A 27,941-nucleotide genomic window follows, 5' to 3' on the forward strand; every position below is an offset into this window, starting at 1 on the left:
TGTTTTGAGGCTGCTCTGCGGATCTTTCTTGTTACTGGGTTATAGGACCTTTCATGTGATCTTCGTCCTAGGCCATAACTTGTTGTCCTTTTCAGCTTTTAAAATACTGTTTTTGCCTAATATTCAGTTCCATTTATTTCAAGACTTCAATCATTTACTTGATCAAGGCTCCCATCTCATCCCATGAAACTAGATTTACAGTTTCAGGAAGTATATAGATGGAGTGTGGTTGGACCTTTCACACCACACCCACTCTTCTGTAAATTCGCTCCTTCTAGGTCTGACCCGGGAACAAAGAAGTCTGGTTGTGAGACATCTCAGACGATGCTGACGGATTTCTGTTCTCTTGCAGTCATAGCAGACACCACACTGGACATGCTATGGGCAGCCAGAGCCCGAACATACTTATCTCTGGGGAATTTATTCCCACTAGCTTCCCCAGCTTTGGTGGTCTCTGAAGAACTCAGACACACCTACTAGCCAGGGCACCTTTGCCATACTCTCTGGATATGCATACTCCTTCGCCCCATCCTAGAACAGCAAGCTCACCATCCTCAGATCCTGACTATGCTCCATGGTCCCAACCATGGGATTTACAAGTATGAGCTAGATCTATCTGTACTCATTTGGAAAGAGACATTTTCCTATGAGCCTGACACGATCATGCTTTCTCTTCTGAGACATCTCACCTGACCCTTTCCCTTCTTCATCAGAAGTAGGTCAACAAGGCCAGTGGTAGAGAGCACAGCCCACTGGGAAAGAAGTTGGCAGTCTACAGACACATTAATCACCAACCATTTGTTCACCGCACCTTTCTTCTTGGATTTCAGGGAGAAGGCAACAAGCATACCTCAACTCTACAAAGAAAGAGAAGAGAGGTATTTGGGGCTGCTGCCCTCAGGGCCACTACTTCCTCAGCTAATTAAGCAAGGCTCCAGAGCCTGAAAGATGCCTGAGGGGCTGGAGAGATGGCTCAGCAGTTAAGAGCCTGCACTGCTCTCGCAGAGGATCTGAGTTCAGTTCCAGCGCTGACATCAGGCAACTCCAGCTCAGAGCATCTGAGGACTCCTTATGTCTGCTGTGGGCACCTGTTACTCATATACATATTCCTTCCCACAGATACACATGGAAACATATATAATATAAATATATATTAAACACATATAATTTAAAAGATAAAGTATTAAAAAAAATAAAAAAAAAGAAAGATGCCTAAAGCTGGCAGGCCTCTAGAAAGGAAGTGTGGAAATTTCAGGTAAAGTACACAAGTGTATGGAAGCGGAGCCTGAGCGATGTAGAAACGGAGTATGTATTTTGTTGTAACTATTAAAGCTGAACTTGTGACTATGCTATGAGCCAGAAACTCTATTCCTAGGCATATAACACACACACACACACACACACACACACACACACACACACACACACACAAGCACACACACATACACACAAGCACACAAACACACACACACACACACACACACACACACGCACACTAAAGACGTTCATGATGGCCCAAAGCTGGAAAGAAACAGTACAAACACAGTTGAGTCAGTAAATCAGTTATGGCAACACAAAGGAATACTTTGCAGCCAAGAGAAGCCCCTGCTGAATTTCACAGATGTATCAGTGGCAAGGAGCCCCCAATCAGGGGAAAATGCATATTCTATGGTATTATGTACAGGAAGCTGGAAGCAGGTAATTTGGAAAGATGGCGCCTAGCCCAAACAACATAGCAGTCACTGCTGTGGGGAGGCACATAGCGAGTTGAGAGAATGGCATGCAAATGTTATTCTGCTCCTGGGCCGGGGTGATTTGTTGAAGTTTCATGTGTAATCCACACATTTTCTGTCAGGTTGGTGATTTATACTCCAATAAAGTCTTCACTAAAAACAAAAAGAGAAGGCCTTCCTAACATCGAAAGGTGAGCAGCTGCTATAGAGACTCCGCCCAAACCACGCAATGTAACGTGAGCAACAGTCACGTCAGCGCTGACACATTAGCCAGGGCTGTGAAACTACGGAGCAAACTGCCGAGTTAGTTTGCTGTGTTCATTCCACACGCTCAAAAAGCGCGTTTTATTAATGGTACAGTTTTCAATTTTAATTCTTAACATCTCAGTTTCTGAGCATATATTTTTAATTAATTTTTTAAAGTAGCACATAAACTGATGGGCTTCATTGTGACATCTTCATACACATGCCACTATATTGTGATTTTTTTTTCCTAATTCTTTCCCAGGAAGTTTTTTTCCCCTAAATTTCAGTGTGGGGCCCACACACATGTATGGTTGTCCAAGAAGCCAGAAGAGGGCATCAGATCCCCTACATCCATAGTTACACAAGCATTTGTGAGCCACCCAAGGTGAGTGCTGGGAACCAAATGCTGGTTTCTCAAAGAGCAGCAAGTGCTCTTAAGCAGTGAGCCATCTCTTCATCCCAGGCAGTCCTTTCTTTTTAAAATTTGTTATCAGTATGTGTGTGTGTGCATGTGTGTGTGTGTGTGTGTGTGTGTGTGTGTGTGTGTAATGTGACATGCATGTGTGTGCTTTCTCATCAAGTTTATTATTGGTACATAGAAAAGCTTCTGATTTTTTTATATTGATTTTGTATTCTGCTACTTTTCTGAAAAGGTGGGTCAGGTTTAGGAGTTTTCTGGTAGAATCTTTAGGGTGTTTTATGCACAGGATCATGTTGCCTGCAAATGTGGATGCTTTGACTTTTTTTTCCTATTTATTCTCACATTTTCCCCTTGTCTTATGTCCTAGCTGAAATTTTAAGCATATTCAGTAACAGCAGTAAGAGTAAGGAATCTTGTATCATTTTTCGATTTGAGAGGAAATTCTTTCATTACCAACCTCCAATAGTTTAATATAATGTTGGCTACAGGTTTGTCATGTATAACTTATGTTATTTTCTTTTCAGGGCTTTTATCTGGAAAAAAAAAAGAAAGCTGAGCTTTGTCAAGAGCTTCTGTTGAGATGACCATCTGATTTCTGTCCTTAAGCCTATTTACGTATCATATTACATTTATTGCTCGAAGCATGAACTTTTGATGTGCTAGCTCTATTAGCAGAAGAATGTCTCAGTGTGTTAAATGATAACAATTGTGTATGAAAGATTGCAGATGCTTCACAGAGAAAGCCAGGGGGAGTCCAATAATAGCTCATTGTGATCATCTGCAGGGAATCAAGGTTGGAAGTTCATTCTAACAAAAGCAAGACAGCTCTCATTATTGTGAATCCTATTGAAATTCAGTTTAGTTCCCACACTGGGGATAAATTTACTTGGCTTTTGTGGTTATGCCGTTTTGTTTTTTGTTTAATGTATATCAGCCTATACTATTTCGTTTGAAACAGGTTTTATTACATTTGTAGTTCGCATACCGAGGAGCGGATTTCACGGTGGTGTTTTTACTTTCATACAGATGTCATTCCACTTGGTCCTGTCTTGCCTCCCCCTCTGCAACCCCGTCACCCTGCAAACAGTTTATGGATGGAGCTACTTTGTAGAATTGCCCATAAAATAAAACACGTTAGTTAACCCACACACGTGTCTATATAACGCTAATGAGGTTAGCTACAATTACTTCAACAGTTTCAAACCTTGATTAGGCGAATTAGGTTTGAAACTGTGCAAGTAATAGTCGTTAATGAGCACAGTAGAGGTGCACAGGATATCTTAATGATATTTATGATGTTTAATTTCTTTGAAAAGTATGGAAGAATGTTAGAATTTGATAAAGGTGCACACACTGACGCTTGTCACAGATGTATTCTGATGTATTAGAAACATTTTGCAATAAGAGACTGTCCACTAACCCTGCACCCTCCATTTCAGTAAAGGCTGCTGTATAGAGGATGAATTACATCTTTAAACCCGGTGACCTCAGATGCAGGAACCACCTTGATGCACTGGGCAGAGGGTTCTGCAGAATGAATGCTTGTTTTTGGTCTTGAACTTGTTTTTGTTTTTTTTTTAAAGATTTTTTTAAAATTTTAATTTTATATGCATGAGTGCTTTACCTGCATGTATGTCTGTGCACCATGTGTGTGTAGTGCCCATGAAGGCCAAAGAGGGCATCTGATCTCACTGGAACTGGAGTGAACCACGAAGGGGGTGCTGGGAACTGAACTCAGGTCCTCTGGGAGAGCAGCCAGTACTCTTAACCATTGAGGCATCTCTTCAGCCCCCTTGAACTTGTTATTATAATCATGGGTGGATTATTTTATTATAGGTTTCACTTCTTTCACCTGCAGAGAAGCAATCAGCATAGCTTAGATGACAGCCTGGATCTTAGAAAGCATCTTAAGAGTGGTGAGAGAGCTCGACAACTGTGGACGCCTATGCACCAGGGCTTCCGGGAAGTGGTGAGAGAACTCGGCAACTGTGGACGCCTCTGCACCAGGGCTTCCGGTAAGTGGTGAGAGAGCTCGGCAACTGTGGACGCCTCTGCACCAGAGCTTCTGGGAAGCACTTTAACCCCGAAGAGTACACGGGACAAGGGAAGGTTTTGTTACTATTTCTGATCTACAGACCCAGAATCTGAGGAGGAAGAGATTAAGTAGATCAGGATTTGAACTCACTTTCTGATGACTAAGTCCACATGCGCTTCTAACAAGATCCAAGGACTTCTCCTAAGTCAGGTTCCCGCCAGCCCCCCAACCTTTTGTTTAATACTCTTTCCTTTATCAGACATAAGTCAGAAAATCTTAGTGTAGGGGGTGGGATCTCTTTTTCACTATGACCAGTCCTAAGGGACTTTAAATGCCTCTCCTCCTTCCTGGCCCCTTGACAGTAGTCATTCTCAAGTAGCTGCAAGGCCTTGCTGCCAGCAGGCTGGCAACTCAGAGATCCTCACTCACTAGCTCCACCCTCTCACAGAAAGACGGGCAAGAAGTGCCTGAGCCCGTCTTACCAACCTGCTAGTCCCCACATCCCCTTGAAGAGAGAGATCCTCTGAGCCCAGCAGGGACCAGATCTTAGAAAGCAGAGAGAAAGCCTAGACCAGTGGCTGCTCTGAACTCAGGGTTCATGCCGGAGAATCACAGCGTGGTCCCTGAGAGGGTATCCATCTCCATGAACATGCTGAGTAAAATGTATCCTGTGAATCAAGGTATTCTGAGAGGGAAAGGATGCTATTAATAGTCACTCTAGGCCCCAGGCTGGTTCCTGGACAGTTTCGGGCAAGGTGAGACTCCACACAGCACACCAAGTCTAGCAGACTTCTCAGAGCTGGCCTCCCAGGGACTTTCGCGAGGATTCTCAGCGAGGCTCTGTGTTCTATTAGCACCAAAACCCCCTGGCCCAGCAGGCGAAGGGAGATGGCTAAGATGGGAGATCTGCACACACACAGAGCTGCTGTCCCCAGCAGGACACGGCAGCTGTCCCCAGCCTCTCCCAGGGTTTGTCCCTCACCGACCTCTTTATCTTCTGGAACACAGAGTCCCTTTCGCCTCTTGCTCAACTATTTCTACAACTCCTCCTGTCTACAAGGAAGGAACACGACTGATTCCAGGAAACCTTGGGTGGAAGAACGGGGTGATGTTGCCCTCTGCTGTTACCTAGGAAGCAGTGAGCATCCACACAGCCAGGCGGGGCAAGGGTGAAGAGAGGAAAAGCAGAAAACTCAGCATGCAAGTGCGTTTAGTGGCTTCTTGCTTAATCCTTACAGTTGTGGAGAGCTCACTCTTGAATTCCTCTGTTGTATACACAAGGACTCAGAGAGGTGGGAAAATTTATTTACAGTCACACAAGGAAGTAGGTCGAGTTTTAACCTAAATCCTTCTTTGTCTTCATCGTGTGTGTGTGTGTGTGTGTGTGTGTGAGCTTGCTCACGCATGTGCACAAGGATAACTTACAGAAGTCGGTCCTCTCTTTCCACTCTTTGGTTCCTGGGGATTAGCCCAGGGCCTAGGCAGCTTTACTAAATAAACCACCTTGTCTGCTCCAAACTAAAACCCACCTTGTGGTAAAAGCCACGGTCTTCCTTTGTATGGTTCTGTAGGCTTTCTGTAAGTTAAATCTTCACATGTTCAAAACATATTTATTGGACACAGGTTTGCACCAGAAACTGAACATGAAGTTAGATTTCTTTACTCCAGAGAGCTCAGCATATTTTATGTGGTGTGTACGCACCCAGATGAGAGAGGCCAGGCCTTGGTACATGTATTTATGTGATTTCTTTCACCTTACACACCCTTGACATCTTTTCCTGCATTCTTTATAGAAGCCATCTTCTTCACTGATTCTTGTCTTGCTTTTGATCTTCCCGATGGTGTCTCTGGAACGGTTTTCGCGGCTCCCTTTTTTACAAATCATTGGTTCGTCTGTCTGGTTCTGCTGACACACTCACCTGTACGCTGAGGCTGTCTTGCTTTTTTTGTCATTTCAGCCTTCCAGAGCACGTTCCAAAGCGCTCCATCAAGAACAGATCCTTGAGGCACAGGCAGACACCGGTCTGCGGCAGTCACCAGCTCCTTTCCTTCATGGAATCTGAAGGCTGCACACAGCTCAGCCTAGGAGGGCTTGCCTGGAAGGAAGGAGGTTCTGGGTTTGACGGTCGGCACTGAGGACACAGCAGGCAACGGAGCTAGAGGCTACACTGACCATAGATAAGCCAGGGTTTGGGATGAGGATGGCTACCAGAAGTTGGAATTTCAGGGAGTTATTCTTTTCCAACTGTATCCTTATACCATATAAACTATCCATGTTAAATGCCTAATACCCCGGTAGGGTAGGAGCTCTCCAATTCATAGCCACACATGGCTCAAAGCACGAGACACCACATCATGTTTCTGGGAGGTAGTTTCTCTGGGGACAGCATTCTCCATTTCCAGGAGTACTTCCGTCTCTTTCATTTCCCCATCCCCCTTTCCATATCTGCCAGCAGGGTTGTGCCCTAGCACCGTCCACCCTCACACAACTGTCCCCTTCCTTCCACGGACCCTTCCTGCTGTTTCCTTTTCCAAAATGGCTTCTACTGCTCTGGACCCTGCCGTGTCTGTCCTTAGGAAAATGGGACTAACCTCTAATTCTGTTCCAGCTCAGCTGTCTTCCCACAGGTCAAATATTAACCCTGTTTAGACAACTCTTTAAATTCCTGGCATGCTCAGTTAGCAGCAGCATTCAAGGCCACACCATCTGTCAGGAGTTTAAGCCCTGGCTCACAGGGAAGTCATGGAGGAAGCCGACTAGAAACTAAGTTTCCACAGGCATAAGCTGCATAGTATCTGAATACTCCCTACAACATACAAGCAAGGTAAAATTAATATTGGAATGCAAACATTCTAGCACATGCCTGTTTTCACTCACAACAGCAAAACACTAGAATCAATTTTGAGTAAACACAAAATTGAGTAGTATTATAGCACAACCAAATGTCTTGCAAGGCTTCAAAATATCCTGTTGCTTTGAAGTTTATTTAATAACCTGGTGATGTACTCACATTCATCAAGAAAGAAACAGCCAATTTTCTACACATACATTTAAAACCATGGATCTGGTTCGGTCTGGTTAATTTGGGAGTGTGGAATTTTATTTCCATGGTTTCTAAATAATAAAATTAATCTTCAATGTTTTTAAAACATGGGGAAAGAACTGTTAGTATAAAACTCATGTGGAAGGCCAACAAGATGGCTCAGCTAGTAAAACACTTGCCAGGCAAAGCAGGAGCCCGAGTTCAAACCCCAGACCTACCAAAAAGTAGGAGAGTCAACTCCACAGAGTTTCTCTGACCTCCACATGCACTGTGGCATGCACATGCCCACATATACATCATAAGCACACCCAATAACAACATGAAAACTAAAAACCAAGTTTATATATTTATAATAGTAATAAATGTCTATATTCTAGCTCCGCTGTGGGTGTAACAAGCTAAAAGCACAAACCTACAGCCAACAGGAGCCATTTTATTCAAGTTCTTAGAAACTTTTCTTCCACTATAGGATTTTCCTTGTTCTAATATAGCATACATACCAGTCCCTGTGTGTGTGTGTGTGTGTGTGTGTGTGTGTGTGTGTATCTCACTCCTTTCTTATCTCTCCTCCTTCCCCATTTTTCTTCCCAGACCCCTTCTTGGCACCTCTCTGGGTCACAAAGAGGAGAGGGAGGGAGGGAGGGAGGAGTAGAACAGAGCTGATGATTCGACCCTCTGGCCATCGAGGCTCCTCCTCTGAAGGAACAAAAAACCACAAAAGACACTAGGCGCTGGTGCTCTGTGAGGACATGGTCCCTGGAGAACAACAGTCATGCTATGTCGTTCTGAAAGCTTTGTAAGTCTGAAAAGGGGCAAAATCTTGTGGCTGCTTTTTTAAAACCACAACTTAAGGCAGTCTCAGGGCTTTCGTACATATGCTGAAAGGGTTTGTTTTCAGGATGTGGGGGGTCACCGAGAGCCCACACAACACAGCATCTGTCCCTACAGACAGCTGAGTATTTCCAGGGATAGACCACGGCATCCACTTGGAAGGTCTTGTTGAGTGTGTCTTTAGTCAGCAGGTGTTCAAAACACTCAATCCTGGCAAAGGGCCATTTCTAGCCATCCCATTGGGATTTCAACTAAGGAACATCCTTAAGTAAAGGAGAAATCGGGAGGCCATCATAGGTTGTAGCTAAGGCCCTCTACTGTGACTTGGAATTTGAAAAGGAGGTATAAAATTAACTTTAGATGCAAGTGTTTGTTTTGCTTAGGTTACTCAGGGCAGGAGTATTTGAGATGAGGGTATTTGAGAGGTCTTGGTAGGTAGACTTGGCTGGCCTGGAACTTACCTTGTAAACCAAACTGGCCTCAAATTTATGAGTGACCCTCATGTTTTTCTGCCTCTTGAGCATTGAGATTACAGGTAGACACCAACATGCCCAGTTTCTTTTTTTTTCTTTTTTTTTCTCTCATTTTTCGAGACAGGGTTTCTGTGTAGCTTTGCCTTTCCTGGATCTCGCTCTGTAGCCCAGGCTGGCCTCGAACTCACAGAGATCCGCCTGCCTCTGCCTCCCGAGTGCTGGGATTAAAGGCGTGCGCCAGTTTCTTTAAGAAGCCTTTCAGTGCTGAATTCTCACCCTAGATTATATATAGCCATCCTTATTCTAATATAATAAACACATGCACATACTCCTCCAGGATTAAGTTAACTAAGGGTTAACTAGGGATTAAGTTCCTAAATATCCCTAAGATGGAAGAGGCTGCATCCGAGAAACTGGAAAGCCTAAATCCGAGTGGACAAACAAAGTTGACAGGACTTGAGTCTAATAATACTAAACTTACAGACACCCCTTACTAACAGTAACAGCCTGATCAGTAGACGAGGCAGTAACAGTGGGCCTCTACTTAATAGAATGGAGAAGAAAGATACAAGTTTTCAAGTCCCACTGCTCATTCATAGGTTCATATCTGAGCCTAATTTCCTGGTCATAAGGTAACAAATTCACATATTCAGAACATAAATCCTTTGTTTTCTAAACCCAAAGTTTCCAAATTTATCTTACTTTTATATGTAAATCATTTTTTTCCCACAAGTGATTAAGGGCACAAGAAAAAAATTAACAGGACTATTTTGGGCTTAAATACATGACACTTCCAAAGAGGTTCCCTTCATACACCCACAGATTATTTATAGATGTGAAAGTACTAAAATTAAAAAAAAAATCATGATTTTAGCAGAAATAAGTATTTCAAAGCATGATTTGCCAGCCTCCTTCCTCCCCATATGTTTAACAACTCATTTTCACAATTGTCTCTAGTCTACTAACTGTAGACAAATCATCTTGGCTCTATAGTTACACGTTACTAATGAGAAGCAGGCTAATAGCGGGGAAAATGTGCTGTACTTTGGATCTCTGAATAAAAGAGTACTTAGATCTAATTTTATTTAAAAGTTTGCTATTTTAACTTCAGGACTCATGAAAGGTTATCTATTGTGATGTTATATATGTGGGTTACCAGAAATAAGTGAGGATTAGACAAGATCTAATACTCACGCAACGACTAACGGCCTACGTGCATTTCATAAGTAGAGACACTAAGTATCAGTGGGTTCCCTTTTGTGCTGTCATTTACCTGCTGGATTGGATGCGTCCCCAACCTTCCCTACTTTGGACTGTATTTCAGCATCTACCTTCCCCAAGCTCCTTTGACAAAGGACTTGTAAGTGGGTTTGGCAGATGTGAAGGCTTCCTGGGTTGCATGGGCGGGAGAAGATAGAAGGCCAGAGTATTTCTTTGCTTTCATGGCATATCTGACATGGCTACTTCCTCTGTTAACAGCAGATCCCAGGAGATAATTCTATGTTCTCCTGTATCTCACAGCAGACTGGCTAACAGGCTTCTAGCTCCTACTAGATGACTAAGTTTTTGAACTCTGGAAAACTCCATCCTGCCCTTCACCCATCAGCTCAAACAATGGTAGCGGTTTCCTATTTTCTTCATTTCAAATCCCACCAGTATCATCTCACGTGGCCTCTCAGCATTGACTCCCACCAGTCCCCTGCATCACACGTCCTCTGCATTCCGTACGGTCCTTCTCCTTTTCTGGTAATCTTCTTACTGATACAGCTCTTCATACCAGGAATGGTCCAAGGAAACATTCGACCTGGAGTCCTAAGATAGTAGTGTTATCATCCTTTGGAGTGTGGTAAGACCTTAAAGGCGAGAAGTAGAACAACAACTCATGGCATGCAGGGGTACCTTAGCTGTTGAAACAGTAAGCTGTGGTTTCCCGAGACATGGTACATGCCTGAGAAGGCAAGGCTTTGGTGAAGTCACCACTCCACTGACCATTATGACAGCAATTATGCTTGATATGGATGAGTGACCACATAAGGTAAACCGACTGCTCTGAAGACTACACAAGGAAAAAGGTAAGCCTCAGGCCATGAGCTTTTTGAAGTGTTTCAGTTAGTATACACTAATTATACATACACACACAAACACAGACAGACACACACACACAGAGAGACACACACGGTTATATTTTAATCATATTTAGTCCCCATTACCTTCCCTTATCTTCCTCTCACTTGTTAATCCCTTCTTATTTCTAAATAGCTCTCTTACTTTCCTGTCTTTGTGTGGGTGTGTGACCAATGAGTTTACCATGGTTGTGTTTATGGGACCGTGGGTACCCTACCGGTGGCTACGCTGCAGAAGAAAATGTCTCTCACCCCCCTAACAACCATTAACTGTTTATAAATCAGAAGAAGAAGTGGAGCCCCCAGGAGCCCCTCCCCACTTCCACGACAGGGTGTTGACTGTTGAGGAGTCTAATCTTGTATAGACTGTGCACAGTGATTGTGCGTTCAAGTGTATAAGAGCCATGTCAGTGTTTTTACAACACTTCCTTTTTCATGTTCTTTGACTCTGTCCCTCAGGCTTGGAAGGGGCAATGTGGAGGTCCCCTTTAATAGCTTGGAATTCAGAAGTAATTTATTCTCAAAACTTTGACCAGTTATGTTAATGGCAACCACTCCAAAGAGAAGCTTCTTTGACCAAACTCACAGTTTGGTGGGGCCTGGCAAGTCCTCCACACACACTCATGATGGTTCACAGGCCTAATCTTGTGGAGATAGTCACAGTTGCTTTGAGTTCAAAAGTGTGATGAGGATGCCATGCACAACACAACAACATCCCATGATGCTCGTCCCTTCCTCTGCTTCATACATTCCTTTTGGCCCTTCTGTGGTGTTCTTGAGCCTTGAAGAGAGTGATGCAGATGTCTTAATTCGGTCTGGTCATCAACACTTATTCTCAGCATTTTGATCTGCTGAGTCTCTACAGTCATCAATGACCATGCCATGAGAAACTTCTTGGAAGTCAACAGCAGCACCGATCTACAGATGTAAATATAAACATCTAGGAAGCCAACAGACCTCAATCCTTTTTATGTGCTGGAAATTTTATACTCTTCAAGTCCTTTTGAAATACATCAGATATTGTTTTAGCCAAATAGTTACCCTACTGTGGTGCAGGGGAAAAGAGCACAAGAAATTTTTCTGGTTTGCTTTTACACAACTTTTATGTCCCCTTCCCATTGTGCTGCCAGTCTCCAGAAATCACTATTCCATTCCATGTTTTAATTGAAACCGATTTACTAGTTCCTTCCTATACATGAGTGTGAGCACACACTTGTGAATTTCTGTCTTATTTTACTTAAAATAATAACTTGCAGTTCTGTGTACCTTGCTGCAAATGATAGGATTTCATTTATTTTTTTTATGGAAGAATAATATTCTATTGTGAATATACACCACAGTTTATCACTCACCCACTGAAAAGCATCAAAGTGATTCTGTATTTTGGTTATTATGAATAATGCTTTAATAAGCATGAAAATATATTCCTGAAATGCAAGAATTGATCAATATATGCAAGTCAATAAATGTTTAAACTACCATAAATACACAGAAAAATCACATGATCATCTCAATAGATGCAGATAAGCCTTTTACAAAATCCAACATGCCTTCATGGAAAAAGTCTTAAAGAATACAGGGCTAGAGGGACCATGTGTCAACACAGTAAAAACTATATATAAGGAACCCATAGCCAATGTCATCCTAAATGGAGAAAAGCTTGAAGCAATCCCACTGAAGTCAGATATGAAACAGGGATGTCCACTATGCCCTCCTCTTCAACACTGTGCTCAAAATACTAGCTAGAGCAACAAAGCAAGAGAAAAAAAAAGATACAAATAACGAAAGAAGTCAAACTATCAATAATTACAACTAATTGATGCTATACTATAGAGATCCTAAGAACAAATTCAACAATGTGGCAGGATACAGAATCAACTTGCACAAATCAATACCTTTACTATACACCACCAACAAACATACAGATTATGGACACACTTTCATTCACAATAGCCTCCAAGAAAATAAAACTAGGTTTATCTAGGAATAAACCTAAGGAAGTGACTCCTGCAATGAAAACTTTAAACTTCTCAAGAAAGAGATAGAGAAGGACCCTAGAAAATGGAAAGACATGTTCATGAACTGGTAGAATTAACATCATGAAAACGACCACTTCACCAAAATCTATTTACAGATTGAATGCAATCCTATCAAAACTATTGTAAAATTCATATGAAACAACAAAAGAACACAGAAATCCTAAGTGGGTATGGAGGGAACACTGGAGGAATTACAATTCCAGATCTTAAGATGTATTACAGAGCCAAAGTAATAAAAACAACATGGTATTGGCACAAAAAAAAACATATAAACCATTGGAACAAAATTGAAGAAGATCCAAACATGAGCACATAAACTTCATCCACTTAATATTTGACAGAGATGCTAAAAACATATGCTGAAAAAAAAGTATTACCAAGAAATGGTGCTGGGAAGACTGGATGTCCACATGCAGAAGAAATTAGACCCAAATCTATCACCTTACACAAAACTAACTCCACATAGATCAAAGACCTAAACCTAAACAAAACAGAGACTTCTAGAAAACACTGGCAGTATCCTATAGGATATAGGTGTAGAAAAGGACTTCCTGAATAGGACTCCCAAGAATTTAGGACAATTGACAAGTGGACTCCATAAAACTAAAAAGCTTCTTCTGTACGGCTAAAGAAACAGTCTGCCAGGTGAAGAGGAAGCCCACAGAGCGAGAGAGAAGCTTCCAGCTACATATCTGACAGAGGTTAAATATCCAGAACACACAAAGAACTAAAAATAAATAAATAAATAAAATAAAAAATAAAAAAATTTAAAAAATGGGCCTGGCACTTGAGTAGAGAGTTAAGAAGAAGAAAAAAGAAAGAAGGAGGAGGAGGAGGAGGAGGAGGAGGAGGAGAAGGAGGAGGAGAAGGAGAAGAAGGAGGAGAAGGAGGAGGAGGAGAAGGAGGAGGGGGAGGAGGAGGGAGAGGAAACTAAGAAATATCTTTTTAAAAAGCTCAACTCTAGCAATTAGGTAAATGCAAATCAACACAACTTTATTTCATCTTACCCAAGTCAAAGTGGCAAAAATCAACAAAACAGCCAGCAACAAATGCTAGGGGTTTCCAGGGGAAAGGGGAACCCTCATTCACTGCTGGGATTGCAAACTGGTGCAGCCACTCTGTCAATCAATGTAGAGAATTCTCAACAGGATAAAACAAATCTACTATGAGTCAGCCATCACCACTCCTTGGCCTCCTCTCCCTAGATTTATTTCCTTTGGTTGACACCTGCTCCAACTGTGATGATATGCTCACCATGGGTTTGATCTGCAATTCCTTAGAACCCAATAGCTTTGCAATTGGTGGGACTTTGCATTTTTCATGTATCTGTTGAATCTATTTGTATGTCTTCTTTTGAGAACTATCTAGTTCATTAGTTCATTTTTAATTGGTTCTTGAGGGACTGAGTTCTTATATATTCTAGATATCCATCCTTTCTGATGAATAACTTGAAAATATTATCTCATTCTGTAGGTTATATCTTTTTGAGATCTGCCTGGCTCTGTCTCCCGAGTGCTGGGATTAATGGCATGAGCCACTGCCACCCTGCTATATTTAACTTTTTAAAAATTTATTATGTGTGTATGCACAATGTGTGTGTGTGTGTGTGTGTGTGTGTGTGTGTGTATGTGTGTGTGTGTGTGTGCGTGCGGTCAGAGGACAAACTTATGGGTTCAGTTCTCTTTCCATCTGTGTGAGGGTGGAAAGGATTCAGAGGACTAGGCATGCACACAGAGCAAGCACCTTTACCAGCTGAGCCACCTGAACAGCCCGTCGTTTCTTAATTCTCCAGTTTCTCTTACCGTGCAAAGCTTCTCAGTTTGACAAGAACTACATGTGTCTACTTTTACTTTTGTTACCTGTGCCTTTGGTGTACTAAAATCATGGCCTACATCAATTGTGGGAGCCCACAGAGGTTTCCTAGTGAGAGCTGAGCTTGCTTTACTCATCAGGAGTGTGTAAGAGGATGACTGGACCACGGGCCTGGGTACAGGTGTTTGTAAGGGTCTACACTTGGCTGTATCTAGCTAGGGGGAGGTCTTTTGCCTCGCCCCTTGGCACTGCTATACAAAGCCCTTTTGAATAAAGTTCTGGGCTGTTGTGTATTGACCCAGGTCCTCCCGAAGCTACCCTGTTTCTGTCTTTCCTCTTATTGGCTAGGCCTATCATTCTCTTTATAAGTTCCTTATTCCTCTCTCCTCCTCATAGGAACCCTGTAAAAGGAGGGGGCTGGTCCCCCACAATCAATGTCTTTTGTTTCCTGTCAACTCAAGTACATAATTTTCACATAAGCCAGTGGAACTGTATTGCACAGCACAGCAAAAAGGGCTCTGGAGAATCTTAGATAACAGTTTACTGAGGAGTCATGATCTGTTTAGCTACTCCAACTGTATGCTTAGCTGGAAGGGAAGAATACTCTTCAGTCAAGGAGTCATGCACTGCAGAACAAGGTTTCGGACAACTACAGTTTATACAACCGTGGGCACACAGGACAGTATTCCATAGTGAGCTACGCTTGTGCAATTACATGACAAATTCACCTTCACCCAAGGACACATATGTCAGAACTTATCTCCATCATTAAGTGACAGATGGCTCTATTAAGTGTATCAGCAAGGGGAGCATGTTTACATAAAGGGTAATTGTATCCTATTACATAGCAGCATTGAATTATGATTGTATTAAAGTTACAATGATGGGATTGTGAGGATGGATGTTAATGTTTTTATACTCATATGTGCAATTATTTGCTTGCTTGCTTTCACATACATGCCCCACCAATCCTTTGTTCTCAAAGGATTAAGGACAAAACCTTTTTCAGCCTTCTTTGCTGATAACTTCTGGCTAGGATAAGCCACTGGGAGACATGGAAGAAAACTAAAGGGGAGGAAAGCTAGCACATTTTTCTTGTTCTTTAGTGCCTTGGGTATCATTTCCAGTTAGCTCTGGGTCTTCTCTAAGATGTCAAATCCCATAGACAGTCCTCAGTCTGGGAAGATTCTGCCATGGTTCTAGTTGCATGGTTCAAGGTAAAATTCAGCTTCTCAGATCTGATAATGCTCTTCCCAATTTCCAGTTTATTGGAGAGATGGCTCAGCAGTTAAGAGCACTGAGTGTTCTCCCAAAGGACCCAAGTTCAATTCCTAGCACCCACATGGTAGCTCACAACCATCTTTAATCCCAGTTCTAGAGGATCCAACACCCTTCTCTGTGGGTACTGAACACCCTTCTCTGTGGGTACTGCACATACATAGTGCATAGTCATATAGACAGGCAAAACATCCATGCACATAAAAATAAATATCTAAAAATGATACTATCCTGTTAGTTTCTCTGTTTGAATGTTTCCTTATCATCTTATGACTCCATGCATTATATAATCCTGAGTGATAATTGCTAACCACTTACTGTAGATTATCTGCAAAGAGAGACCACAAATCTCTAAAAATTAGTTTACACTGGCCTTTCAACAAGGCCAACATATTTTTACTTACGTATTTATGAGCTACATATACACAGTGGTTTTATTGAGAATGTCTCCCATAGGTTCATATATTTGAATGCTTGGTCCATAGTTGGTGGAACTATTTGGGAAGGATTAGGAGGTGTGGCCTTGTTGGAGGTGAGCTTGAAGTTTCAAAAGCCTACACTCTTCCTAGTTAGCTCTCCCCCGTGTCTCATGCTCATAGATCAGATGCAAACCCTCAGCTACTGCTCTAGCATCATGCTTGCCTGCCTGCTACCATGTTCCCTGTTATGGTGGTCATGCATGGAACTGTGAGCCCCAAAATTAAATGCTTTCTTAAGTTACCTTGATCATATCTTATCATAGCACTTGACAACTAAAACAGAATTTATCTTACATGTCAAGTTTTGTGGCTTTCTATAGTAAGACTTTTGATAATCCAATGACCTGATATGGAACCTCTTCCTCCTTGCCATGGGATGGATTCTCCAGTAAACCAATTTTGAGATGGAGACTGACATTGAGTATTATAATTCTCAAGATCAGATTTGAGAAAACAATACTGCCATAAAAGCCTACAGGAAGCTTTGGGGCCTTCAGAATTGCCTACACATTGACACAAAGGAGCTAAGCCTTAACTCCATGTTTTGCCAGGCACTGGTTGTAAGTAACCACTCTCTAGTAGGTCATGATCTTGAGCAAGGCACCTCTCCCTCTTCAGGAGAGGAGCTGCCAGCCACCAGCTTCCTACACTCCCAGAGGAGACAATCAAGACTAGAGCATTGCTTCAGTCACTTGACATTGAAGAATTGGGCAGCTGCAGCTGAACCATTAATGCAAGAGTTGTGCAGACTCCATGGCCCAGTAAGAAGGCCTCTTGACTGTCTTCATGTGCTTCACAGCCCTTTCCTTCACTTACCTATCCCTAAGATCAGAATTCAGTTTCATTTGGAAGATCAACTGGGTTTTTTGAGAATTGAATGAGCCAACATATTAAGTATAAAGTGTATGGTACACTGTACGTTCTTTAACAGCAAACTGTATATTTACCATGATCTACAAATAGGGGATAGCAGTATATAAGATAATGCTTTAGAATACGTGGGACTGTGCTTGATTTCAGTAAAAAAAAAAAAAACAAAAAAAAAAAACCACTTATCATCTTATCATTTGTTGTTGTAATTAAGTGTATTCCCTTGATTTGCTTCAATAGAAAATTTAAATCTTTATTCAATCAAAATTATAAAAGTTAAACTTTCATCTGTGAAGGTGTTAACCTCTAAAAAAAAAAAAAAGAAAAGAAAAAGCAACTTTTGACCAATGAAGTACAGGAGCCATTGGCTACCTTCTACATGGTTCCTCAGAAGGTTCCAGATAGGTTCAAACCTCAGTTACATAGAGGTGATTAGCTCAATAATGCATTTGCAATTTTTTTCCTTTCTTTGCTATGTGACACTTCCCAGTACCCAACCTGGTTTTTTACAATCACAAGCTAAAATATACTATTTGAAAAGATGATCCCTCAGGCTCTGATATTTGTTGAAAACTAAGCTAATATACCAGAAATAGCTTAAAAAAAAAAAAAAAGGCTCAAGATTGAATTCTTGACCTGGATCTCGCCAGTCTATATGGCTGAAGATTACAGGTACTCTCACCGGTGATGGGTTTGAAATGAAGTGGAAAGGAAGCACTGGTTTATTTGGGAAGTAGTAGCATTTAAACAGCACAGGGCGGGGGGTGGGAGATCATGAGGCTGTGCAGTTTTCAAAGTTAACTTCAGAAAACTTGGGGGAGGGACCTCAAAAGACCCAGAGCAGCCAGTTATAAGTCAAGGCATATTGTTAAAGTCAGAATGCATACAAAGACAGTGTAAAAGACCACTATCCCAGTAGTTATTATTTCAGGACAAATGACATTACAGATTAAACTCAGAAATTACACAGTAGGAACACCCACAACAAACACTGCCTTCAATTTCAAGGTACTGCAGGAAACCCTAAAGTCTAGATGGGAACATTTGGTTGTGACAGGCGGAGAAACCTGAATCCTAACTGTCCCTAACCCTCAAAGCATTATCTCTTGCTAGAGGAAAAGAAGTAATAACCCATAAAGTTCTTCCTGGTAGCAGATGACTCGGAGTTATGCTTGTTTCCCTTTACCTCTTCTCACTGAAGACCTGAAACTAGAGTGCCATCACCACACAGTCTGAACAAAGGAATGTTATTAATAGTCTCTACCTACCAAAGAAAATAGTTGATGCAGTCAAAACATTTTAAGAGCCAGGCTAACATTTTAGGAACTGAATAAACATGTTCAAACGGACTAGAGGGCCTAAGTCACTGTGCCTTAACTGATACGGTGATCCTTTCTTGTGAATGAAGGCAAATGTTTTAGCAGAGTACTAGCGGTAGTACTAACACATCTTCTGAGATAGACAAAGAGTGGACAATGGGCCCCAACTTCTCAAGGGTAGATTCCACTTGTGCTCAGCCTCACACCATAACTTTATTTTTTATGTTGCCTCGGCCACAGTTCCATTTTCAGCACCCCAACTCCATTTCTCTGTAATCACTGAGACAAGTGAAAGTGATGCACACACAAACACAGACAGAGCAACTGAAACCCAGAGTAATTCTGCATGTCATGTAGATGGGGTTCACAAGTAAGTTCTTTCCCATTACTCTTAAAGACAGTGCTAAGAAGAAATTTATCCAGTTCCGCAGAGTTCTAGCAAGGTTTATTGTACTGTTGCCCACAGAGATGAGTTCCAAAATGCCCCCACTGCTTTGCTTCGTTTTCCCCAATTTCATTCTTTCCGGGTCTCTAGTGTTCTTAGATCACTTAACACACCGTTTACTACTTTGTCCAAAGCTTCGTCCTGGTCCAGTTGTTAGAGAAATGGGTCAGGTGCTGGAATGATGGCTCAATTGTGAAAGTGCTTGCTATATAAGAACAAGAACTGAGTTTGGACCCCCAGTACACTGGACTAACTCATGAAAACTTAAGATTACTACCTCGACTTTTTTAATAAGGCTGTCTTGCCCAGGGCCACAAGTACACAAACACACAGTGAATGATTCCAATGTCCTATCTTAAGAGCTTCTTAAGGCAGTCACTTTGAAACCCACTTCATAAAGGACTTCTTAAAGGCTGTCCAACATAATGGCTTCTGGGAAGAGCCTCAGGGTCAATCACAGGCTTGTGATCTTTAAATGCCAAGTAAGCAGGCACTAAGCTCTGTAGCCTAGGGATTTCTTTAGATGCCAGCAATCTGTTCCAAAATAATCTCAAGTGTCCTTTCAAGTACTAAGCTGGTTACTTACTTCAATTTCCTCTCTGAATCTGACTCATATATCTGAAAATCAGTTTTCAGTTGAATATATCCAAAGTTCCTTGAATTTCTAATTATTTTACTTTATGACCTCTCTTGATTTTCTTTCCTAGATTCTAAGATTTACAATTATTTTCATACTAAAACATTTGAGTATCTTCTTGTGTCATAAGTAGAATATTTGGGAAATTATTTCTTGTAGGACAAGGAAACTACCATCTTTATATCCCCTGGAATATCTTGTTCATCAAAGATATATAAACACTGAATGAATTTACTCTGGGCCTTGGCAGGTCTAACCTATCAAGCTTGTTCAGTTCAATTTAACTCGGGTTATTTGTCTGATGGTTGTCACATAGGTCAGACTAAAGACACTAAGATTTAGCAGTTGCTTCATATTCATAATGCATTCCTAAAGTTCAGCAGAAGACTTCTGTTCACCAGGCACTCAAGGACATAGGATGAGAAGTTTCATCTCAGCAAAAATTTCCAGGATCACCAAGGCACCAAGGTAAGAAACTGCAGCATGGCGCATCACATACCCTTTTACACATACCCACAGTGACACAAGTTAAGTCCCTCTGCTTGATTTCTTCTGGCAAAGCACATTATGTAACTTCAAAATCTACTGTATTTGAAATCCATAAGTATTTTTTTTTACCAAATAACAAAACAAAAATACTCAAGCATGAATTTGTAATTGTTTTATCTATATCACCTTGGTTTCCTAGTCTGCTTTACAAGAGAAGTACCCACCCCAAACCAGGAACTTAGCATTGCACAAATAATCAAAAACCAAGACAAAAGTATGCTTGCAAAATGGCCATTTATTGCCTACAGGGAAAGGAAAAGTGGGAGAGAAGGGGAGAGTACACAGGTGCAGGGAAACAAGCATATATTTAGCCCTATACATCATGTGTGAGCAGTACCCATCTCCAAAATGGAAAAAAAATAGTTTGTCATCTGACATAATAGTTAAGGTTCTTAAGCACCTCCCTTCTGAGCTGCCACAAGATTTAAAAGGCAGGACTGCTTTGTTTAGTCAATATTCACATTAATGAAAAAGAATGCCACCACTCAACTGTGTCCTTTTCCACACACATCATCTATAGTGTCTACTATGAAAAACATCTCAGCTGAGCAGTTCGGTCAAGATCCAAACCTTATCAACTGTTTAATAAATAGAAAAATAAAGCAGCTGGTGATTTTATCAGAGAGAATGAGAGTAGAACCATCTTCTCCAGCGATGACAAGAATTAAATGTCTAGAATACCACAGAACCAGTCTATTAAACATTAATTATTAGTAAGCTACAATTACATGGCACTTCATTGAATTCTCTAATAAAGAAAAAGAGAAAAGCTTATATTGTAAGTGATTATCAGAATACATTGATTTAGTGCTCGGCTTTTTCTTAGGATTAAAAATAAAAAATAAATACACAACCTAAAACAGTAGAAATTTGCTTAGAATGATATTAATAGAAATTACCAAGTATTATGGGGAAATTACTAAAACACCTTTTTTAGTTTTAGTATCATGTGCTTTGCTTTTAGACCATTGTAATAGTTACAAAAACACAAATATGCCACAGAATAACTCAAGTGTATGCAAAATAATAAATTAGTCAACTTAATGCCAGGAAATAAAAATAAATAATCCCTTCCCTAGTCAAACAGTAAACTGAATGGAAAGGTAGAAAGTTCGTGAACAATTACTTGGCACTTATACAGTTTAAAATAAGATACAACTTAATCTCTGATGAATATAATCACACAACCTGGCCTTTTAAAAGAGAAAAAAAAGTATATATTTTTCTCTTTAGAAACAAAAGAGAAAAAAAGAAAAGAAAAAAGAAAGAAAAAGTACTACCCCACTTCAGAGACAACAGAGTTAAGCATTTTTCCCTCCTTGAAATACTCCAAGTATTCCTATTGAATCCGACACCTCAGCTTCTCCTGGATGAAAGAACTGCTTGCATTTGGACAACTGTATGAATGCCCGTAGTGCACTTCTCAGTGCTGCTGGTGTTTAAGAAATCTGCCATTCAACACTGAACAATTCCAGATCCAGTGTGCAGTAACAGCCATCCAAACCCCTCTCAAAAGTCGGCAGAGCACCGCTCAGGAATTTCACAGGTAAGGGAATATACTTTTTTAGCAAATTAAGCACAGAGAAAGGGCAGTAGTTTCTGGATAGAGAGCAACCCAAACACTGCATCACTTACCGCATTAAAGTCGAAACAGCAGCAGGACACTAAGTCTGTCTGGTAAAAAGCAAAGCCATTGTTTGGCACACCAATGCTGAGCCAATATTCTGAGTTCAAGTAACTACACACAAATTAAACCTATGTGGTACACTGAATAACTGATAGCTAAGAAAGTATGTCTGTGCTCTGAAATAATGTACAAGAAAGGATCATTCTTCAGAGGGCTACTACCATGACTCCTATGCTTTTAGAAGTGACAGATATACAAACAGGGAAATTAAACAAATTCAGGGAACTTGCTGATGAAAATAACCAGTAACAGGTGCCAAATGAACCTTCTGAAATGTGAATACACCATGCCAAGAGGCATATGATTTCTGATGGCATACTTCTAATTTCGGTTCAGTGCTATTCATTTTATAGGCTGTGCCATAAATACCAACATTTAATAGGCATGCCCTTAATTCATATCCTTTGAAAGGCATCTTACTAAAAAGTACTTCAGTTTCTCCTCTGGATCCAAGAATAAACCAAGTCTACCATAAACCAAACTTATGCTAAAAGAAATAATTATATTAATAAAACTTTCCGGGAAGCTGTTTCTTCCTACAGGCCTTTACCTGAGACATTTACATGAATGCATTTAGTTAAGTAAGTAGTACACATTCTTCCTTATCATCATCCTGACAGGTCCCCAGTTCTTCCTTATCATCGTCCTGACAGGTCCCCACCTTTCTTCTGCTTCCCTTCCCATTCTCCTCTTCCTGTGGCTCTTGCTCAGAACATCAAGGGTTTTATCTTTTAAGCATTTAGGTGATAATTATGAAAGATGCTCTTGTCATCCTGTTCTTAAACAGGCTATAACTTTGGTAAATGAGCGGGTTAAAGATGTAGTAGCATTTACTTGTGTTTGAACATAAATTTGGGAATTAATTATAGAATTAAAATCATACAGAGCAATCAGAAACATAAATGTTCTGTCTACAAACTCAAAACTTCAGTTGAAGTTTCTGATTTAGAAAAATAAGTCTAACTTCTCTACTTAATTTATCTACTTCTAATAGACAAAAGTTGTACAAATATGATACAAACCAAATGGAAAGTCGGTAAACAAATCTTTGAACACATCAGAAAAGAGTTACTTTGGGTTTTATGGGGATAGGGAAGAAAAAAACCTTACAAACATGACAGTTCACATTTCAGTCAAAACGTTTGTTACTTTGAACATGTGACAAAGAGATTTTGCTTGCTACAGGACCATATTGTAATACAATTTGTTTTTTTGTAGCTGACGCTACCAACCAGTTAGTATACTTTGCAAAACTATTAAAGATATTTCAGAAGCTCAGAATATAAAAGATTAAATTTTAAATCAGTATTAAAACAAAGTCCATTTTTAACACCAGGAAGTCTACTTTTGCATTAGAAATGAAGCTCTATGCTCCTGGCTCCTTCAATGCACGTGCTCAATCTATTTCTCCTGTGTCCCCCTCCCTCTGCTATCTGCTACTGAGTGTACAGGTGGGACCTGTCATTTTTATGACACCTTAGAAACACAATACAGACTTAAAATTCACCTACTGACAAGACATACTCAGGAGACAGAATTTTTAAACGGAGCACAGTTTTGTCCATGTTCTAGGTTTAATGTGCCACACCCTCAATTTTAACATAATCTGCCACAGATTCAAGTGATATGAGTCTTAGTTTTCAACTTTCTCCCTTCTCAGTGATATATGACTTTAAGAAAAAAAAAAAAAAAGGATGTTTTGTATTTCCACAAAATATAACACTAAAACACAGTGGCTTTTAAAATACATTCACACAGGATGCTTATTAGTAAAATTAAGTATCTGCCTATGACTATCAGAAACGTAATTTGAAAATAAAGATTGGAACAAGGCAAATGGGAGGGTGGGGGAAGCTGGTCTCAGAACCCATTGTGCCATACCTGACTTTAACATGTGATATTCAAATGAATGTTCACACGCCTTACATCAAATAAATCAAACAAAAATATTCAGCTATGTTGTACAAAATTTTTTTACATAAAACATCACAAATCTTGAACAGATCTACTGTATCTGAATTCTAAAAAGTTGCCTACAGAATGGTGCTGGGATTCTGTTCTCTGCTTGCTTTTAGGCAGTGCTGTTGCTTAAAAGTTGACACCAGGCACAATATTGTAAAAACAAAGTCAACAAGCAAGGAGCAGTAAGTGGATTTGAGCCTTTTCCAGATGTCAGTCCTGAGGATGCTGCAATATTCCCCATCAAAGTGTGTAAAGCTATGAGGAGGATACTGATGCTTGACAGTGGGTGACTTGACATGCACTTGTATGACTGTTACGATGGCAAACAGTGCAGTTTCCCCTTCCTCAAACAACACCGTTTTAATAAACCTAACACTCCAGTTCTTAAGAAAATTACCAGAAATCATATTTAACAGTTAAAAAAATACATAGCACAATCTAAAAATGCCCAAATTTTCTTTTATCATCACATAAAATATGCAGCAGCCCAACGGCATAAAGCTTATTCACTTATTCTGAGAACTAGAAAGTATATGAGCACACATGACTCACTTCATTGAATATATACCATGTCATTCACCTTGTCCTTTGGGCTTCTCACTGCCAAAGTTCCAAATGGCATGCATTTAACAAGACAATGCTGAGGACAGCAGCATTTCTGATCATCTGAACTGGCAGCTCAAAACAAGATACCACTCCTTTTACAAAGGGAAACAGTGTGTGAAATCTGGGCAAGAGGCTAAAGGGAAACCGTGCACATGAAAGCTGGGTTACCATGCCCTAGGTGTGTGCCACCCAAAACAAAACACAATCATCTACTTTACCAACATTTACGAAAACCACATTAAAATACACAGGATAATGAATGGTTTGAAAGAGTGCATTTGGAAGCAGAGAGACCCAATTACACACCTTCTTGCAACAGAGTGCCTTGATCATACACAAAATAAACTTAAGCTGTTTACAATGTTTCCCAATTTTTTTATTTTCCCCTCTACATTTAACTATTAAAAAAGATTTTTTTATTAATAAATGGGCTCCTCTGTGGTTCATATACAATCATAAGTGAACTTTAAATTTCATTTATACAAACATCTCAAAAAATATCGGGAGTGAAGTATGGTAGGAAATATTGCTCACATTGCTAATAAACATGCGTCTATGAAAGAAGAAGAATGTTCTGTTAGTGCATATACCTCCAGAGCAGAAAACCCACCCAAAACAAAAGATCTAAATTAAACATACAGTAAGTAGCTGATTACAAAAAAAAGGTAATGTCCACAAAATTAAGTTTTTCATGCTATTCTACTTTCCAGTACTATGCTTCAGATAATCAATTTGCATGGCTAGATGTTGGATGCTTGAGGTATATAAGAAGGGATACCTGAACACTGAGGAAAATCTGTCATTAAGGGTTTCTTCTGCTTATTTGTTTATTCAGGTACTTTAACATTTTTAAAAGAATATTTTATTTACATCAAACTTTGCTGAACTACAGTGACATTCCAATTACAATAGATGACAACGCCTCTGTCACTAGGCACTTTTAAAAGGGAGTTTAGGCTTTACAGAGCTCTTCTGGATGCAATCCTGTGTGATATTATATCATCCCACCACCCTCATCCCACTAAAATTACCCTTTGGGGAAATATTATTTTATATAGCCTGATCAGTAAACTATGGAAGAAATTAGTATAAAATAGCCACAGGAAATGTATCATTTAACACTAATAAAACAGCCTAAGATGTCAGGTTTGAAAGAGGAGACAATTTGTATATATTTATAACTAATTAAATAATTTAAATTTGACTTGTACTTTATATATTAGTGAGACACAAATATAGGCTATTTTCTTTTAAAATTTCATTCACATAATGGAAAATTTCTTGTTTATTAAAAATATCACATTTTGATACTAGAAACAGTAAAGTGCATGAAAAGTTTAAAATATAAATTTCAGAAAACTCTTATAGCAGCAAAAAAGCAGAATAAAGAAAAACTTAAAAACACAGACACAACCTTTTCCAATGTTACTGTGCCATTATTAACATCAAGCAGCCAACTAATTTTCTCCCCACAAAATGGTATTTATGCTCTCTGCCTCTCAAGTCAGACTTTCAAGTGGCCCCTCTTGGCCAACAACAAAGGGGGGGGGTTGGTTTCCAATACATCTAGAGGCATCCAACTTTGGGAATAAACTAGTAGCTTAATTCAAATCTAGACGGATATGGCAACAAAGATTAAAAGCATATGATGGCCATTTGGCAGCTAGAGTCAGAAAAAAAATGATCCAAAGTTTTCAACTACTTCCCCAAGTCTGTCTTCTCCTCAAAATCCTCTCTATTTTTACCTCAAACAAACAAACAAAAAAACAAACAAACAAACAAACAAAACAGCCATTTAACTTACTTTGGAAAATATGTGTAATAGTATATGGCTTTCCCTTTTTCAAACTTTGACCAGGGGCTTTTCATTCAACAATTTTCTTTGAACATTAAACTGTAGTGGTAAAGACAATATGGATCTTATCTTTTTTTTTTTTTTTCCCCAATACAACCAGACAGAAAAGAAGAGTGGACATGAAAAATGAAAAATACCAGACACTAATTTTGTGGGCATCCTAAAAATACCAAGTTCTACTTTCAAGATGTATGGCAGTATATATCTGCTACTTTCCTATAAATGAACTGGAGAGATGGACTTAGAGTTAATACTTCTAAAAAGATTACAACTAATAGGCAGACCAAGAGAGAAAAGAGAAAAAGAAAAGAAAAAAAGGGGGATTCCTCAAACAAAACAACCAGCATTTGGCCAACAAACTGTCACATACTATGCTTGATTTTGAAAGCATGTTGTGCAATTATTTTCATTTTTCAAATTATCTTATTATGGCTAGTGGCTATATCACATTTAATGTACAAATCAAGCAAATTTAAGTGCTTTGTAAATGTGCAAATGACTTGGGAGCCAAAAATCAGTTTGTTATGAAGGGAAACAGAAACTCAAAGTTTTTCCTATAAGGCATGCCATCATTCAATTGAAAATCTTGTATTTGGAGTTTGTAAAAATTACTTTTTACAAAAATGGTTGGCTTATTTGAAATTATTCCAAAGAATGTATTTGTTTTTAGAGAACACTGGTGTTGGGCCTCAAATTAATGAATTGTGAATGCTGTTTTCTAATATAATAGGAAGAGAAGAAATCCAATTTTAAATATATTAAACTTTTGGATAGAGACAGATGGTAATACTTTGGTTCCAGCCCTAGTGCCAAATGATATCAGTATGCACAAAAACATACAAAGTCTTATAGCAAACACATAATGAAAGGAACCTGAAGCAGCAGCTTAAGGATGGCCATACTTCACTCCTACATACTTTGATTTACAACTGTACAAGTCCATAGCGATAGATCCCCGTCTTGGCGGGGCTGTACTCCACTACCTCCGATTAGGCAAGTGAACACCATTGACAAGAGGCAGGAGTGGAGGGTGGAGTTCAAGTTGTGTTAACAGTGAGAAGTGGTCTGAAGGGATGTGAGGGTGTGGACACCCAGTGATGTTGTTCTCAACCAGCCATTGAGGATCTAAAGGCCCCAGGACACCAAGCACGTTCATATGAGTCTTGGAATAGAAAATGTAGTCAATCACACCCTGGAAAGAGATTAGGGATAACGGGGAGGGGAAAGAAAAATATGTTTAGAAAAAGAGAAAAACTCCATAAAAGAACAATCCTTAATTTGGAAAATCTAAATAACTAAGTAACCTATATTCCTGGTACCTGTTATCCTGATTGTAGATTAAACAAGGCTGTAATCTTTAATAGGTTATTACATGAATAAAGGTGGCTGAATAGAGAAACACAGAATCCTACTGAATCATAAAGTTTTACATTTATACATAAATGATAAAAACTAAAAAGCTAAACAGACTTTCTTGATTTGGTAAAATCTAACAGA

At 39.9% G+C, this 27,941-nt stretch overlaps 1 protein-coding gene across 5 annotated transcripts in view; it reads right to left on the bottom strand.

Annotated features, from left to right (window-relative positions):
* Window positions 1-20,549: 20,549 nt before the first annotated feature.
* The window catches only part of Cnot6l (CCR4-NOT transcription complex subunit 6 like), an 89,013-nt gene continuing 81,621 nt past the window's right edge, over window positions 20,550-27,941 (bottom strand). For all 5 annotated transcript variants that reach the window (XM_028873137.2, XM_028873140.2, XM_028873135.2 and 2 more), the window contains exon 12: window positions 20,550-27,636. In XM_028873137.2, the coding sequence (XP_028728970.1) occupies window positions 27,424-27,636 (213 nt within the window). In that variant the 3' untranslated portion in view covers window positions 20,550-27,423. The remainder of the gene's footprint in view (window positions 27,637-27,941) is intronic.

The sequence above is a fragment of the Peromyscus leucopus genome, chromosome 10 (assembly GCF_004664715.2).
Source record: "Peromyscus leucopus breed LL Stock chromosome 10, UCI_PerLeu_2.1, whole genome shotgun sequence".
Taxonomy (NCBI): domain Eukaryota; kingdom Metazoa; phylum Chordata; class Mammalia; order Rodentia; family Cricetidae; genus Peromyscus; species Peromyscus leucopus.